Raw genomic sequence first — 14,226 nt, forward strand, 5'->3', positions numbered from 1 at the left:
CCAACTCAGTCTCTCCTTCCTGTGTTCTTGTGCACAAGGGCTCTCCTACCAGAGTACCAATTAAGTTCATATGAGAAATTTCCTCAAGTGACTCTTCTCCCTATGCATTTATTCATTGTCCGTTTTGCTGTCGTTGAGTTGATTTTATTAGTAATAGTAAAAATAATATTATTGTTAGTTTAAGAGTTGTATGTCAGCAAAGAAGGCTTGCAGAATCATTCTTTCACCCATTTTGAAATGCAAACTGAAAACCAAAGATCTCTGAGTCCGGATTCCTAGGTCTCCAAGATTAAGAAAAGAAAAGATGTTTTTTTCCCATTTGAAATACAAACCCATTTGTCTTATTCCACGTGACGCTCATACTCAGTCACACAGCACTACTGAGCAAGCAGGAGCTTTGCTTCCCAGCAAAGTGGTATCAGTCTACGCTAGTTTCATCTGTCAAGAAGGGTGAAACATGCCTGCATGATGACTATATTTAATCTAGTCTGCATTTCTGGACTTGCAGACTGACTCCCTAGCACTTAGTGAATAAGGTCACAGCAGTGGAACACAAATATGAACTAAAATGTATTTACATGTTTTGCTGAAGCTGGGCAAACTCTGAGTGCCTGGCCAGTGGTCCTTTGCAGCAACTGAAGACATTAAAATAGGCAAGCAAGAAATCTTGGAGATCATGACCAAAGAAATGTGCACTTCTTCTACAGAGGTTTGCATGTCTTGCTCAGTAACAAGTGTACTCTTTGCCTGAAAATGGCCAGACTGAAACTACAGCTGCAAGTGCAGCGTTGCTGATAGACAAAGTGGTATCAGTCTACGCTAGTTTCATCTGTCAAGAAGGGTGAAACATGCCTGCAGGTTTGCAGCTGGATTCTCAAATACTGCTACTTCAGGGAATGCTCTAAAAAAGAAACTAGGAGAACCATTACTTTCCTGCTTCGTATCTGTCACAGGCCCAGCTAAATGAGCAGGTATCTTGCTTAAGGCTACGTGTGTGTACGCCATGAAGTTAGCCTTATTTTGTACATGGAGGGGGTAGTGGCCTTGAAGAAAGGCCACAAGGTTCTTAGGAATGATGAATGCTGAATGATGAATTCTTTTATTTTCTTTAGTGGAACTGTATGCTCTTGCTCATTGTCCAGTTCTCGAAAAGATCTGTATCCCCACCCGAGGCCTCTTGTCCCCTTGGAGAGAATCAACAGCATTTCCCAGCTGAGTATTGTCAGCTGACATGTTGAGGATGCAATCCTGCAGCCCACCTCTACAGAAACTCTGTACATAAGCTGAACACAGGAGGACACCCAGGGAACAGCTTTACAGTCCGAGTTTTAATTAGAGACCTCTTTGTAAGGACAGATGCGACATACAGAATCAAACTCCATAAGGCATGTAGGTTATAAAGTTGGTATGTTTATTATGGTGCTAGGTGCGAGGGTGATGACTCCTTCTAACTCGCACAACAAAACACGTTGGTTGCTTATTTATCATACAAAATCATACAGATGGATGACACAGCAGGTGGGTTGAGCTTGCTTAAACCGTTCCAAGATGTCATCATAATGTTCCAATTAGGTTGGGGAAATCATTATGATACGTTCCGCCTCTGCGCACATGCGTGTTGCTCTCTGGTGGTCACAGGCAGAGGTCTTCTCCAAGTTTTTCTCGCAAAGGCTTTCTGGTGGACTTTTCACCTTAGTCAATCACTAACTACAGACCCAGTTCTAACCAGCTAGGTTCCTGTTCTTTGTTTCACGACGTCCGTGCTCCCTGGTTCCTTCCATTGTTAAAGGGGTCTGTCTTGCATGACAGGAATGCGTGTCATAGCAACGTCACTGTACAAGAATTACATTTCAAATGGCCATGCAGGGCCAGCAGCAAAGTGCTGCGAGCCTGCTCCGTGCTGATGCTGCCTGCTGCCTTTGATGTCTCAGCATCTGTATTGTCCCAGCTGCCAGGGAGCGGACTGCCAGATAGACGTCATCTTGCAAAGGCTGAAGGGCTGCAACAGAAGGAAACAGAGCAGAGATGAAACCCACCGACCTGCAGAGAGCCACCAACATCCCCTCCTGACCCTACCAGCCCCACTCATTGTTCTTCCAGGCCCAGAGGAGCATGTGAGACTGAGGGATCAGTTGGAAGCCACTGCTCAGGAGTGCCCCACCTGCCGCAGGAATGCTCCCCTTCAGCATTTCCTTGCAGCAGGGCAAGGCACAGCTGCATGCTGCCCAGGCTCTGCCCCCCTGCCCCAGCCCCAGCACATGCAGCACTGCCCTCACTCACCACTGCAGATTTCATTCAGCAGTTCCTCATTTTGATCCCTGGATTGCTGCACAGCCAGCCCTAGGGAAAGAGCTCCAGTCAGACCCCCGCTCCCCAGTACACTCCCCGGAGCACAGACTGCAGCCCAGCCAGCCCAGCTGCTTCCCTTCTCATGCTGCAGGCAGGGATGGTGCCCGAGGGGGGACCTGAGCAAGGCACCCATCGGAGCTACCAGTATGGGCAAGATGTATCTGGGGGCTGCAGGGCTGTGCTTTGCTACCAGGGCAGGGCCCAAAGAAGGACCCAGGGGTTGGGCTCACCGATGAATTTGACAGCCTCGCATCGCAAGGAGGCCTGAGAAGCCTTCAGGTATGGCAGGCTCTGCCACAGGTATCCTTCCACTCTCATCTTGTCCTGGTGCAGCTGGAGAAGAGCAGAAAGGCACATGGGGCTTGCAGAGCCTCCTCAGCTGCTGGTGCAACTCCTCCTGCCAGCATCCCCTTTCCCCCAGCAAAAAGGTGTGGGCTTTGTGATTGTCCTTACCAAACACATCCTGATCTCCTCTATGTTCTCCTCCCCGGCCCGGCACTTGAGCTCCTTCCACTTCAGGAATTTTGCACAAGCCATGAGGACTTCCCCAGATGCCTACAGAACAACAAATGCAGGGAGATGGCACCACAGACACACTTCCCAGTGTTTGAGTTCTTGCTGAACTCACTCTCAATTCCCAGACCATCGCTGCCACTGCTGAGGTGTCAGCACACCCTTGCCTGCGTGCTGGTCAGGTCTATAATTCATACCTGTGCTACGCTCGGGGTCTCGTCACTCATCTGAAATAGCAGAGGCAGCAGGGCCCTGCACACGATCTTCTTCATGGTTCTCTTCTTACACCACAGCACAGCGTTCATCAAACCTTCAAAGAGGCGGATGGAGCCTTCTCGCACTTCACTTGATACCTGAGGGAGGAGAACAGGCGGACCTCAGCAACACACTCTCACTGTCCATTGTGAGCACAAGTGTAGGCGCGGCTGATGTGAAAGGAGATGCTTTGGAGTCACACTGCACAAAGGCGCTGTGCAGTCGTGCAAAGCAGTGCAACAGGTTTCCAGCATGGGGTGCCTTTGCCTCAGAGTGTTCCCCCAGCCACCCCACCAGGTCAAAGCAGAGCTCCTCAGGCCCCAGGACAAGCAGGAGACAGGGCTGGCCTTCAGCAATGCTTTTGGGGCGCTCACTGCCCACTCAGCCTGCAACTCCCTGCTATGGCACCTGGAGAGAACGCCTGGCACTTGTAGAAGAGGGAGCACTGGAGGATCTGAAAATAAGCCTTGGCAGGAGATGCTTGGCACAGCGGTCAGGCTGGGCCCCAGAACAGGGGCCTTACATCACCAAGAACAATCAAGCTGCGCTGCCAGGGACAAGGCCTGCTGGGCTGCAGAGCCCAGAAGACATCTCATCCTCGAGAGCCAGAGAAGCAAAGAAAGGAGAAGGCCCTCCGGTCGAGCACTCACCCATGGAGCTCAGCTTCAATGCAGACTTACATGATTAAAAAGAGGCAGAATCTTCTCAGCCAGTTTCAGAGCAATGGGACTGGCATGCTTCCTCCCCAGATGGCGCATTACATTTCTGAAGATATTCAGCACCTTCAGAGTAATGGGTGTGTTGGCAAACTGCTGGGTCTCCATGAGATCTGGAAGCAAGGCCCGTATTTCTCTTGCCTGTACAAAACACACAATTTCCTTTTCATCAAGAGGATAGCAGCCACCCTGGCCTAAAAACTCGGATTATAGAGCACCAGCCACATGCTTTGCTTGTTGGCAGCTGCCATGGAAATGGCAGTGGCAGACTCTGGGCAGGCACGCACTTATAGTGATGGGGAAGGTAGGAGAAGAAGGGCAGGTGAGCAAGGACAGCATGCCCCCTGCTCAGCCACCCCATTTTCCAACAGGCCCCCAGGTAACCCATCTGGAAAGCTCCTGGAAATCTCCCCAGGCAGCCTCCAGGCCCCACCATGGCCATCACCCCAACTCCTGAGCCTCAGGCAAGGCCAAGGCACAATGTTGCCCACCGCCCCAGTGCCAGGCTGCCCACAGGAGGGCTTCATTTGGCTAGGTTCTGCTCACCGTCTCAGGTCTCTCGGACAGCAGGACAATGCCTCTGAGCACCAGCCAGAGCAGTGGCAGGCTTTCAATCTTCAGAAGACCCTGGAGGAGTGCTGGCTTACACAGCTCTTTCAGGATCTCTTCAGTAGGGTGCACCATCTGAAACAAAGGCAGCTGTGAGAACCAGGCAGAGGCAGCAGGACTCCCTGCACCCTGCAGCTCCTGGCTCCTCTTGCAGCACAGGGCTGGGCACTGGGGAGACACAGCCTGGCCTGGGGCAGCAGCACCTTTGGAAGGCCTCACCATCCCTCTGCGCCCCAGGCCTAGCATTGTGCAGGATGACTCTCTGGCCTACCCCATCTGCCCTCTGACCTTTAGAAGCCTTTGAGGAGCACCTGACCAGCAGGAGCTGGCGCAAAAGAGGCACCAGCCACGGGTGGCCACAGGCACTAAAGCCTGCTCAGCCTGCATGGAGGCAATGGCTCTCCCCAGCCCCAGCCGTGGCTCTGACTCTGCAACAGTCCTGTCTCAGGTTTCCAGTCTGGGGAGGAAGGCTGGGGGAGGCAGGGAGCTGGGCAAGGAAAGCCCAGAAGGAGAGCACTGATGCCTTGTCCAGTAACTCACAGTCAAGTGAAGGAGGCCCAACTCCGCTGTGGTGACGTTAAATATCTCGCTCAGCTGTTTGTCCTGGAGAACATTGCTCAGTTCATCCAAGATCCTCTCTGAAGTTTCCAGCATGGGAAGCATGCTGTTCCAAATGTCCAGGGTAATGCTGCAAACAAAGAGCAATGCTGTGTGAGCAGGTCTGCCTCAGCCATAGTGCTGTGGCTCAGGCAGGCCCAGCAGGCCCCAGGCTGTGCTGCAGCCCGGGCTTGCCACTGCGCGTGCTTGGGGAGGCCTGGGGGCCCGGCTCAGCTCCAGGCTGAGATGGTCTTCCCCAAAGGGCAGGGCAGGAGCCTGATGGGAGGCTCTGGGCTGCCATTGTCAACACTGGCTGCTGCAGCCCTGAGCGGCCCATTGGCACTGGAAAGCACAGTGGCATGGAGGGTCTGCTCCTCGGGAGTGTCCTGCAGCTTTCCTTGGCGCTGGCAGCAGGAGCGTCTCTGAGTCCCACTCTTCTCATGGAACAAACGTGCGGGGCTGTCTGGACTCGTGTACCTGTCGCACTGGGGAAGGTCAATCAAAACACTCCTCAGGACATCTCTGGGGAACTGGATGGTCAGAATGTCAAGCAGTGAGAAGAGTGTCTTTTGAGGTGATTCGCTATTCCTTTTCAGGCTTCTCTGGATGGACCCCAGAATCTCTGGCACCTGTTGCAAGAACACAGGGAGAATGTTGCTGTCACTACAACCGCTGCCAGCCAGCCATTGCTATTGCTACCCTTCCCATTGCTCTTTGCTGGTTTAAAATGGCTTCAGGTCCCAAACAGCAGTGGAGGGAAGAGCATATTGTTGGCATGGCTGATGCAAAAGTAGATGCTTCGGAGTCACATTCTGCACAAAAGTGCTGTGCAGTCGTGCAAAGCAGTGCAACAAGTTTCCAGCACAGGGTGCCTGTGCCTCAGAGTGCTCCCCCAGCCACCCCACCAGGTCAGAGCAGAGCTTCCCAGGCACCAAACCACACGTGAGAAAGGGCTGGCCCTCAGCAATGCCTTTGAGGCACTCGCTGCCTGTTTGGCTTCCACATTTCTGCTGTGGCGCCTGTTGAGAGAGTGCCTGCTGCTGGTAGAAAAGGGAGCACTGGAGGGTCTGAAAGTAAGCCTTGGAAGAAGATGTTTGGCAGAGTGGCCAGGCTGAGCCCCAACACAGAGGTCTCACATCACCGAGAACAACCAAGCTGTGCTGCCAGGGACAAGGCTTGCTCCTCCTGCCCTTGGACCAGCACAGCCTCTTGTTCTCATGCCTTTGAAGAGCAATTGACCTTTGAAAAGCTGGCACAAAAATGGCACCAGACGGGGGTGGCCATGGAGACTTTCTCTCCCTGGTCCTGCAGCCTGCTCAGCCTGTGCGGAGGCCGTGCCTCTCCCTAGCCCAAGCCACAGCCCCAACTTTGCCCCTGCCCTGTCCCAAGTTTCCAGTCTGGGGAGGAAGGCAGGGGGAGGCAGGGAGCTGGGCAAGGAGAGCCCTGAAGGACAGCACAGTGCCTTGTCCAGTAACTCACAGTCAGACGAAGGAAGCCCAGCCCCGTTGTGGTGATCCTGCATGGCTCTTCGTCCTGGAGAACGCTGCACACTTCATCCAAGATTTTTTCTGAAGATTCTGGCATGGTAAGCAGCATCTTCCAGATCTTCAGGGTAGTGCTGCAAAGAAGGAGCAATGCTATGTCAGCAGGGCTGCCTCAGCCACAGTGTCGTGGCTCAGGCAGGCCCAGCAGGCCCCAGGCCGTGCTGCAGCTCTGGCCCTGCCACCCTGCATGCTTGGGGAGGCCTGGGGGCCCAACCTGGGCCAGCAGGAGAGGCTGAGGTGGCGTTCCCAAAGGGGCAGGGCAGGAGCCTGATGGGAGACTCTGGGCTGCCTTGGTGGGCGTGAGCTGCTGCAGCCCTGAGTGGCCCACTGGCACTGGAAAGCACAGTGACATGGAGCACTTGCTCCTCGGGGGTGTCCCGCAGCTTTTCTTGGCTCTGGCAGCAGGAGAGTCTCTGGGCCCTTCTCATGGAACAGACATGTGGGGCTGTCAGAGCTGATACCTGTCACTGTGTGGTAGATAGGTCAACACGCTTGTTAGCACATCCGTGGGAAACTGACGTGCCAGCACGTCAAGCACTGACAGGAAGATCGCCTGAGCTGACGCGCTGCTGCTTTTCAGCTTTCTGCGGATGAACTGCAAAATCTCTGGCACCTGTTGGGAGGACAGAAGGAGAATACTGCTGCTGCCGTACTGCAGCCATTTGCCCTGCTGCCACTGAAATTACTGCTCTTCGCAGTGCTCTGGGCTGGCTTAAAATGGCTACAGATGCCCAAGAGAATCTGAGTGCTTACTTCTGTTAGCCAGGTGCCAGGGTCTTCCAAAATCAAATCCAGTATAATCCTGGCATACTCCTTGTCCTCAGAGCTACAGTCAGCAATGGTCTTTTCAAGGGTCTTGAGGACGATGTGTGTAGTCTGAGGAGCCTCGAGGAATCTTCTAAGCAGCTATGGTAGGAAGGAAAAAAGGGAGGGAAGACAAGTCACAGAGTGTGAGAACACGGTCTGGAAGAGGAAGATCAGAGGAAAAGGGCAAAAGAAGACACTTGCTTCAGGGCAAAAACATGCTGAGGGTTCCACCTGTGCCCAAGCTTGTCTATCAGGTACCCCTGAGCTGTAGAGGCAGCTCTGGGATGCAAAAAGAAGAAGAGGGAGCAGGTGGAATGTTCATGTCTCCTTACCTGCTGTCTGAAAGTGCTGGCCATGAAACCACAAAGCTTCCAGATCTGCTCCGTGGCCCTCTCACGCACAATTCTGATCCCGGAGTAGGTGAAGGACAGCAGCAACTGTGAGGAGAGGTACTGCTGGTTAGCCTGGGAGCTGCTGATGTCCACTCCAGCACAAGCAGGTCTGCCAAGCTCCTGACTGGAACCACAGCATCCATGCAGGCTTCCCCTGAGCTCAAGCCGAGCCCATCATGGGGCTACTGCCGCTGGGGTCACTTGCCAGAGGGCTCAAATTCTACTAAAGGGACCTCTGGGAGCAGAGCTCTACAAATGACAAACCTGGAAGATACTCTGCAGCTGATTATTCACAGTGGTGGTGGGATGGCTGTCTACCACGATCTGCAGCATGTTGTCCAGTGCGCTCAGGGTCTGTAAAGAGTACAGAGGGTTGTGGAAGTCTGTCAGAGGTGGCTCTCACCGCCAGGAGACTGCTGTGAATCCCTCTGGCTGCCAAGGAAGGACACCCACACATCCACACACAGGGAGACCCTGGGGCTGCAAAGCTGCTGTGCGCAGACCAGGCTGCAAGCACAGGGTGTTGCTGGGCCCAGGGCATGAAAGGTAAGGGGTGAGGGGCAGCAAGGCTGAGAGCCTGCCCCACAAGGGTCTTTCTTAAGACTCTGGACACAAAGAATCCAGAGAGCAGCCCAAAGGCCTGAGGTTCAGTACTTGCACCTGGTACGTACATGATTGTATAGGCAAATGTTCAAGACCTTCGTTGGAGGAAGGTAGAAGACGACATTGCAGCACACATTTAAGAGATGTAGTATTTCGTCCTCTGAAATTGCGTTCACTTCACTGCAGATAGAGACACCCTGATGTTAGGAGCAGTACCTCGGTGCTGAGGCAGGGGTGGAACAGGCCCTCCCCTGGGCAGGGCTCTCTGGGATGGATGGGGAGCCCCTGCCAGGAGGCACCTCCCTCTCCACGGGGCTGGCCTGGATCAGAGGACAGTCCTGATGCCACCAGCTTTGTGGCAAGAGCCAAGACCCAGCAGGGAGCTGTGTCAGGGCCACCAGGATTGTGCTCTGGGGATGTGCTGGCAAAACAAAGGGCTGGGCAGGTACCTCAAGGCAGCAATAGCATTCATGCAGTGGTATCTCAGTGCTGTGCTCAGCTGCTCCCTGGGCTCCTCGCACAATAGAACCTGCAAAGCACAACTGGGATGGCACCTGGCAGCCACCAGCACCCAGCACCAGCAAATCCTGGTAGGGCTTGAGTAGCCCCAGTGCCCTTTGACCAACACTGGCACACAGATGCTGCTGTCCACCTCCACTGCTGAGGTCTCAGCAACACCTGGAGTCCCATCAGGGGCACATCAGTGTCTGTGCATAATTTCCCTGCCTCCTTCTCCCCGTGCCCTGTCCTCCTCAGGAGTGCAAGTACCCGGGAGCTATGTCCCCTCACCTCGATGTTCTGTGGCAGATCGTTTAGGAAACAGAAGACATCCAGGCTCTCTGTCAAGCCCTTCTTTCCAGCAGTGCTGCACAGTGAGCAAATACTGTTCAGGAACTGCATCTTCTGCACCAGATCCTGGCAGGCACACAGAGACCAAGGAGTGTGAGCATGGAGAGCCACGGCCAGGGGGACCGAGCAGTGTGGGAGGCCTGCAGGACAGCAGCAGCACTGCCCAGCCAGCAGCCCTCCTGCAGCCTGAAGGCTGAGCCAGAGGGACCATCTGCAGATGCAGGCACAGCCAAGACAGAGACAGCTGCTAGTACCTTTTCCTTGCTGATGACATAGGCTTCTATGCAATCAACAGCCTCCTTTTCCACTTCATACACAGGCAGCCAGTCAGCATCTAACCAAGGAAGAGAATGAGCAGCACTGTAGAGGGGCCAAAGGCAGGTGCGAGCAGAGGAAGGAGCTCTGCCTGCTCCAGCCCTGGGCCCACTCCCCTGGCACAGTCTGCCCGTGCCTGTCAGGACAAGGGGCCCTGGTGTCGAGGCACTCGAGGGGGCACTCGCTGCCCCAGCCCTGCCCACCCTGCTGGGGAACCTCACTCACCAGCACTCAGTGGCTGCACCTCGGTCACCTCGTAGGGCTCCAGTGGAGCTCTTCTCTTCCGGGGAGCCCCACTCTCTGCCCAGGCCACCCTGGGGTATCTAGGAGGTTTCCTCTCCATCCCGTGGGATAAGCACTGAGGGTGGGGAGGGGGCAGCCGTGGGGCTGCAAAAGGTAGAGGGAAAAGACGTGGGCTATGCTCGGGGGCTCCTCGCCAGACCCGCACACTCCTGCCCTGTCACCTCGCTGTCCTGCCGGACACTGCGGGGCCACCGTGTCGGTGCCAGCTATGCCTGGATGTCACAGGGATGGGTCACAAAGGGCCCCACTGTGACCCGCTGCCCCGCCCTGGCGGGGCTGGTGCCGGGCCCTGGTTGAAATGGCGTAGACCAACCTCCTCCGCGGGCTGTGTGTGCACCTGCTTACCCAGAAAGCTTTAGAAGTGGGCCTGAGAAGGGCCTGCCCAGACTTTCATGTTTCTGCTGTGAGGCCGGAGGTGGCCGCAGCAGGGCAGAGGAGGCAGACGAAGACTTGCTGTCAGCTCAGCAGCTGTCTTGCTCACAGGCTTGTGAGCTCCAAGGCATTTATTTCTCAATCATAAAGATGTAAATAATAAGTTTCACACAGGAGATACAGTTCCGTGCCCTTATTTCTGATTAGCTGACAATACACTGTCAAATAATTGGGAACACCACACTCCAATAAGGCATTTCCCTACACTCCATCAGATACTTTTTTTTCTTCTTTTTCTTTTGTTTTATAATCTCTGAACAATACCCATCTGGGGAACGTGATCTTTTAGAGATTTGGTCTTTTCTTGATACCATCTGGGCAGGACTTCCACCGCAATGCAATTAAGTCAGCTTTGATACTTGTCTTCACCATACCTCATACAGACATTGAAACCAAGCTGAACTGTTCACAGAATCACAGAATCGTAGGGGTTGGAAGGGTCCTCCAGAGATCATCGAGTCCAACCCCCCTGCCAAAGCAGGTTCCCTACACCAGGTCGCACAGGTAGGCGTCCAGGCGGGTCTTGAATATCTCCAGAGAAGGAGACTCCACAACCTCCCTGGGCAGCCTGTTCCAGTGCTCCGTCACCCTCACCGTAAAGAAGTTCTTGCACACATTGGTGCGGAACTTCCTATGCTCCAGCTTCTGGCCATTTCCCCTTGTCCTGTCTCCGCACACTGCTGAAAACAGTCTGGCCTCGCCACTCTGCCCCCCACACCTTAGATATTTATAGACCTGGATCAGGTCCCCTCTCAGTCTTCTCTTCTCAAGGCTAAACAGACCCAGTTCACTTAGCCTTTCTTCATAGGGGAGATGCTCCACGCCCTTCACCATCTTTGTGGCCCTCCGCTGGACTCTTTCCAAGAGATCCTTGTCTTTTTTGTACTGAGGAGCCCAGAACTGGACACAGTACTCCAGATGAGGCCTTACCAGGGCAGAGTAGAGGGGGAGGATCACCTCCCTCGACCTGCTGGCCACGCTCTTTTTAATGCACCCCAGAATGCCATTGGCCTTTTTGGCCACAAGTGCACACTGCTGGCTCATGGCCAACCTGTCGTCCACCAGGACACCCAGGTCCCTCTCCGCAGAGCTCCTCTCCAGCAGGCCATCCCCCAACCTGTACCGGTGCATGCAATTATTCCTCCCTAGGTGCAAGACTCTACACTTGCTTTTGTTAAACCTCATCTGGTTTTTTACTGCCCAGCTCTCCAGCCTGTCCAGGTCTCGCTGAATGGCAGCACAGCCTTCGGGTGTGTCAGCCAATCCTCCCAACTTTGTATCATCAGCAAACTTGCTGAGGGTGGCCACTATCCCCTCATCAAGGTTATTGATGAAGATGTTGAACAAGACCGGACCCAGCACCGACCCCTGGGGAACACCGCTGGTTACAGGTCTCCAACCAGACTCTGCACCGCCAATGACAACCCTCTGTGCTCTGCCAGTCAGCCAGTTCTCAACCCACCTCACTGTCCACTCATCTATGCCGCACTTCCTCAGCTTCGTTATAAGGATGTCGTGGGAGACAGTGTCAAACGCCTTGCTGAAATCAAGGTAGACTACATCCACTGCTCTCCCCCCATCCACCCAGCCAGTGACAACATCATAGAAGGCTACCAGGTTGGTCAAGCACGACCTCCCCCTGGTGAACCCGTGCTGACTACTCCTGATAACCTCCTTTTCTTCCAGTTGTCTGGAGATGGCATCCAGCACAATCTGTTCCATCACCTTTCCAGGGACAGAGGTGAGGCTGACTGGCCTGTAATTACCTGGATCTTCCTTCTTGCCCTTTTTGAAGACCGGAGTGACATTGGCTATCCTCCAGTCTTCAGGCACCTCCCCCATTCTCCAAGACCTCTCAAAGATGATAGAGAGCGGTTCAGCAGTCACCTCTGCCAGCTCCCTCAGCACCCGTGGATGCACCCCATCGGGTCCCATGGATTTATGAACATTGGTGTTGCCTAGGCGCTCTCGGACCGCCTCTTCCCTGACTAAAGGGAAGTCGCATCCCTGCAGGCCCTGACAACATTTCTATATATTTCTATACTGTTAATACTGATTTCCATAAGAAGCCTTATAGAGCAACAAAATGAGCAGAAGAGAATAATGAAAGGTTTTAACTGAAGATCCGGTAACTTTGCAGAACATACATAATCTTTGGTTCTTTGGATTCTAGTTTGCCTGGGGTGGGACAATTTTTCACATTTTCAGATGGTCTGCTTGAAAACTAGATGACTATAATTTGTTGAGATTTTTGTTTTGGTTTGGTTTTTGGTTTTTCTTTTTTTTGAATGAGGATGCAATAGCATGGTTCTGTATATCCTGAGTGTCCAAATCATTTTTTATCCACCAAATGTGAGCTTGCTGGCATGTAAATCCTGCAGCCACAAACAGTGAAGGCCTGTCACACAAACACACTGTCTCACAAGAAAATATTTTAAATAGTGATGGCTCTAATAAGAAATTCTGATGATAAAATTTTGATGATGCACATCATTTTTTGGTTATACCTTTATGTGCAAGCCTGTGTTAAACTGCTGTTCCATTCAACTACAAACACCAACTCAATGCCAACGAAGTAGACACTGTTTACCCACTTTCTTGCATTGTTAGTTATTATGAGTTTCCACCAAATTGTATAACAGATTACTTCTCTTTACATTTGATTGGAAAATCAAGGAAAAATAATGGAAAATTCGAATATGGAGAGATATGATTGGGGTGGAATACTTGATGAGGTGCGAAATAAATGTCTTCTTCAGAAGTTTAGGTGACAGCTGCTGGGCAACTGGCCCAGTTCCATAGGACTGGTTTTCCTCAGAAAAAAACTGGCTAGTTACATCAGCAGGATCTGAAGATCATCCTTTTCATTACTGGAAACCTGTGGCTTCCTTGTTCTGCTCTGGTGCGTTTTACAAAATGCACATATTTGCAGCAGTAAAGCAGCATGCCCATATTTATTTAAATCTTTGAAGTTTAATCAATGTATTTAAATATTCAGGAAAACATTAAAAACACAGAAATGGCAGCACTGGCCAGAACCAGCAAGTTCCTTCTTGAGTTCTGAGGACAGCTGCATTTTAATTGAGCTTTATATCGAGCTTTATGTCAACTATTTCTTTCTCAGAAGAGAAGTAGTTCCCTTCTTCTATCCTCTCTCTCACTGCGCTATTCTTCTGTGGCTAGTCCCAGGTCTGCATCTCTTGGCAGGCTAAAATCTTCACAGAATCACAGGGGTTGGAATGGACCTCAAGATATCATCAAGTCCAGCCCCCCTGCTACAGCAGATACCCTACAGTAGGTCACTCAGGTAGGCATCCTGCCAGGCCTTGGATATCTCCATAGAAGGAGACTTCACAACCTCTCAGGGCAACCTGTTACAGTGCTCCATCACCCTTACCGTACAGAAGGTCTTCCATATATTAGTATGGAACTTCCTATGTTCATCTTTTAGGCCATTACTCCTCGTTTTCCAAGTTTAATTATTGGCAGCTTATCTTGTTGTGGCAATTGTGGAGCACTGTCCTTCAGTTTAAATAGCAGCTTCACTCCTCTGGCTGAGTTGAGAACACACACGATTGTTGGAAGCCACCACATTGCATCTCAGACCTCACCTCATCTCACCTGTGTGTCAGGCTTTGTTTGCTAGACTCAGCACAGGATTTCTACGCTCTGCATCCATATGAAGCCTGCTTCTGCTTGAGTTCTGACTGTTTCTTTCTTGAAAATAAATGACCGGGAGGTTACTCTCTAATTTGCTCTGTTTAATATTTTTGTTCTCTGCCCTACAGATCACCTTCATCCCCTGTCATTGACTACACAGCATTTTAAACTTCTTGCTTAGGTCAGCTCTGCCCAGCATTTAGGGCCAGAAGATAACCCTTCATTTGCTATGACAGAAGACACAAAAACTTGACCTACACCTTCTGTAGACAAGCTGCTGTC

General features: G+C 52.3%; 1 protein-coding gene across 1 annotated transcript; it reads right to left on the reverse strand.

Moving 5' to 3' along the window:
• Positions 1-546: 546 nt before the first annotated feature.
• On the reverse strand, positions 547-10,238 carry LOC116236694 (maestro heat-like repeat family member 5). The gene is made up of 19 exons (XM_090131219.1): positions 9,775-10,238; positions 9,489-9,568; positions 9,175-9,300; positions 8,835-8,914; positions 8,454-8,565; positions 8,047-8,136; positions 7,723-7,827; positions 7,337-7,489; positions 7,045-7,196; positions 6,519-6,657; positions 5,517-5,668; positions 4,983-5,130; positions 4,380-4,517; positions 3,798-3,974; positions 3,060-3,215; positions 2,803-2,904; positions 2,580-2,682; positions 2,281-2,340; positions 547-1,999 (listed from the first exon to the last, which is right to left on the reverse strand). The coding sequence occupies exons 1-19, from the start codon at positions 9,890-9,892 to the stop codon at positions 1,851-1,853; spliced, it is 2,340 nt and encodes a 779-aa protein (XP_089987345.1). The 5' UTR covers positions 9,893-10,238; the 3' UTR covers positions 547-1,850.
• Positions 10,239-14,226: the final 3,988 nt, after the last annotated feature.

Source organism: Phasianus colchicus, chromosome Z, assembly GCF_987193195.1.
Source record: "Phasianus colchicus chromosome Z, bPhaCol1.hap1.1, whole genome shotgun sequence".
Classification (NCBI taxonomy): domain Eukaryota; kingdom Metazoa; phylum Chordata; class Aves; order Galliformes; family Phasianidae; genus Phasianus; species Phasianus colchicus.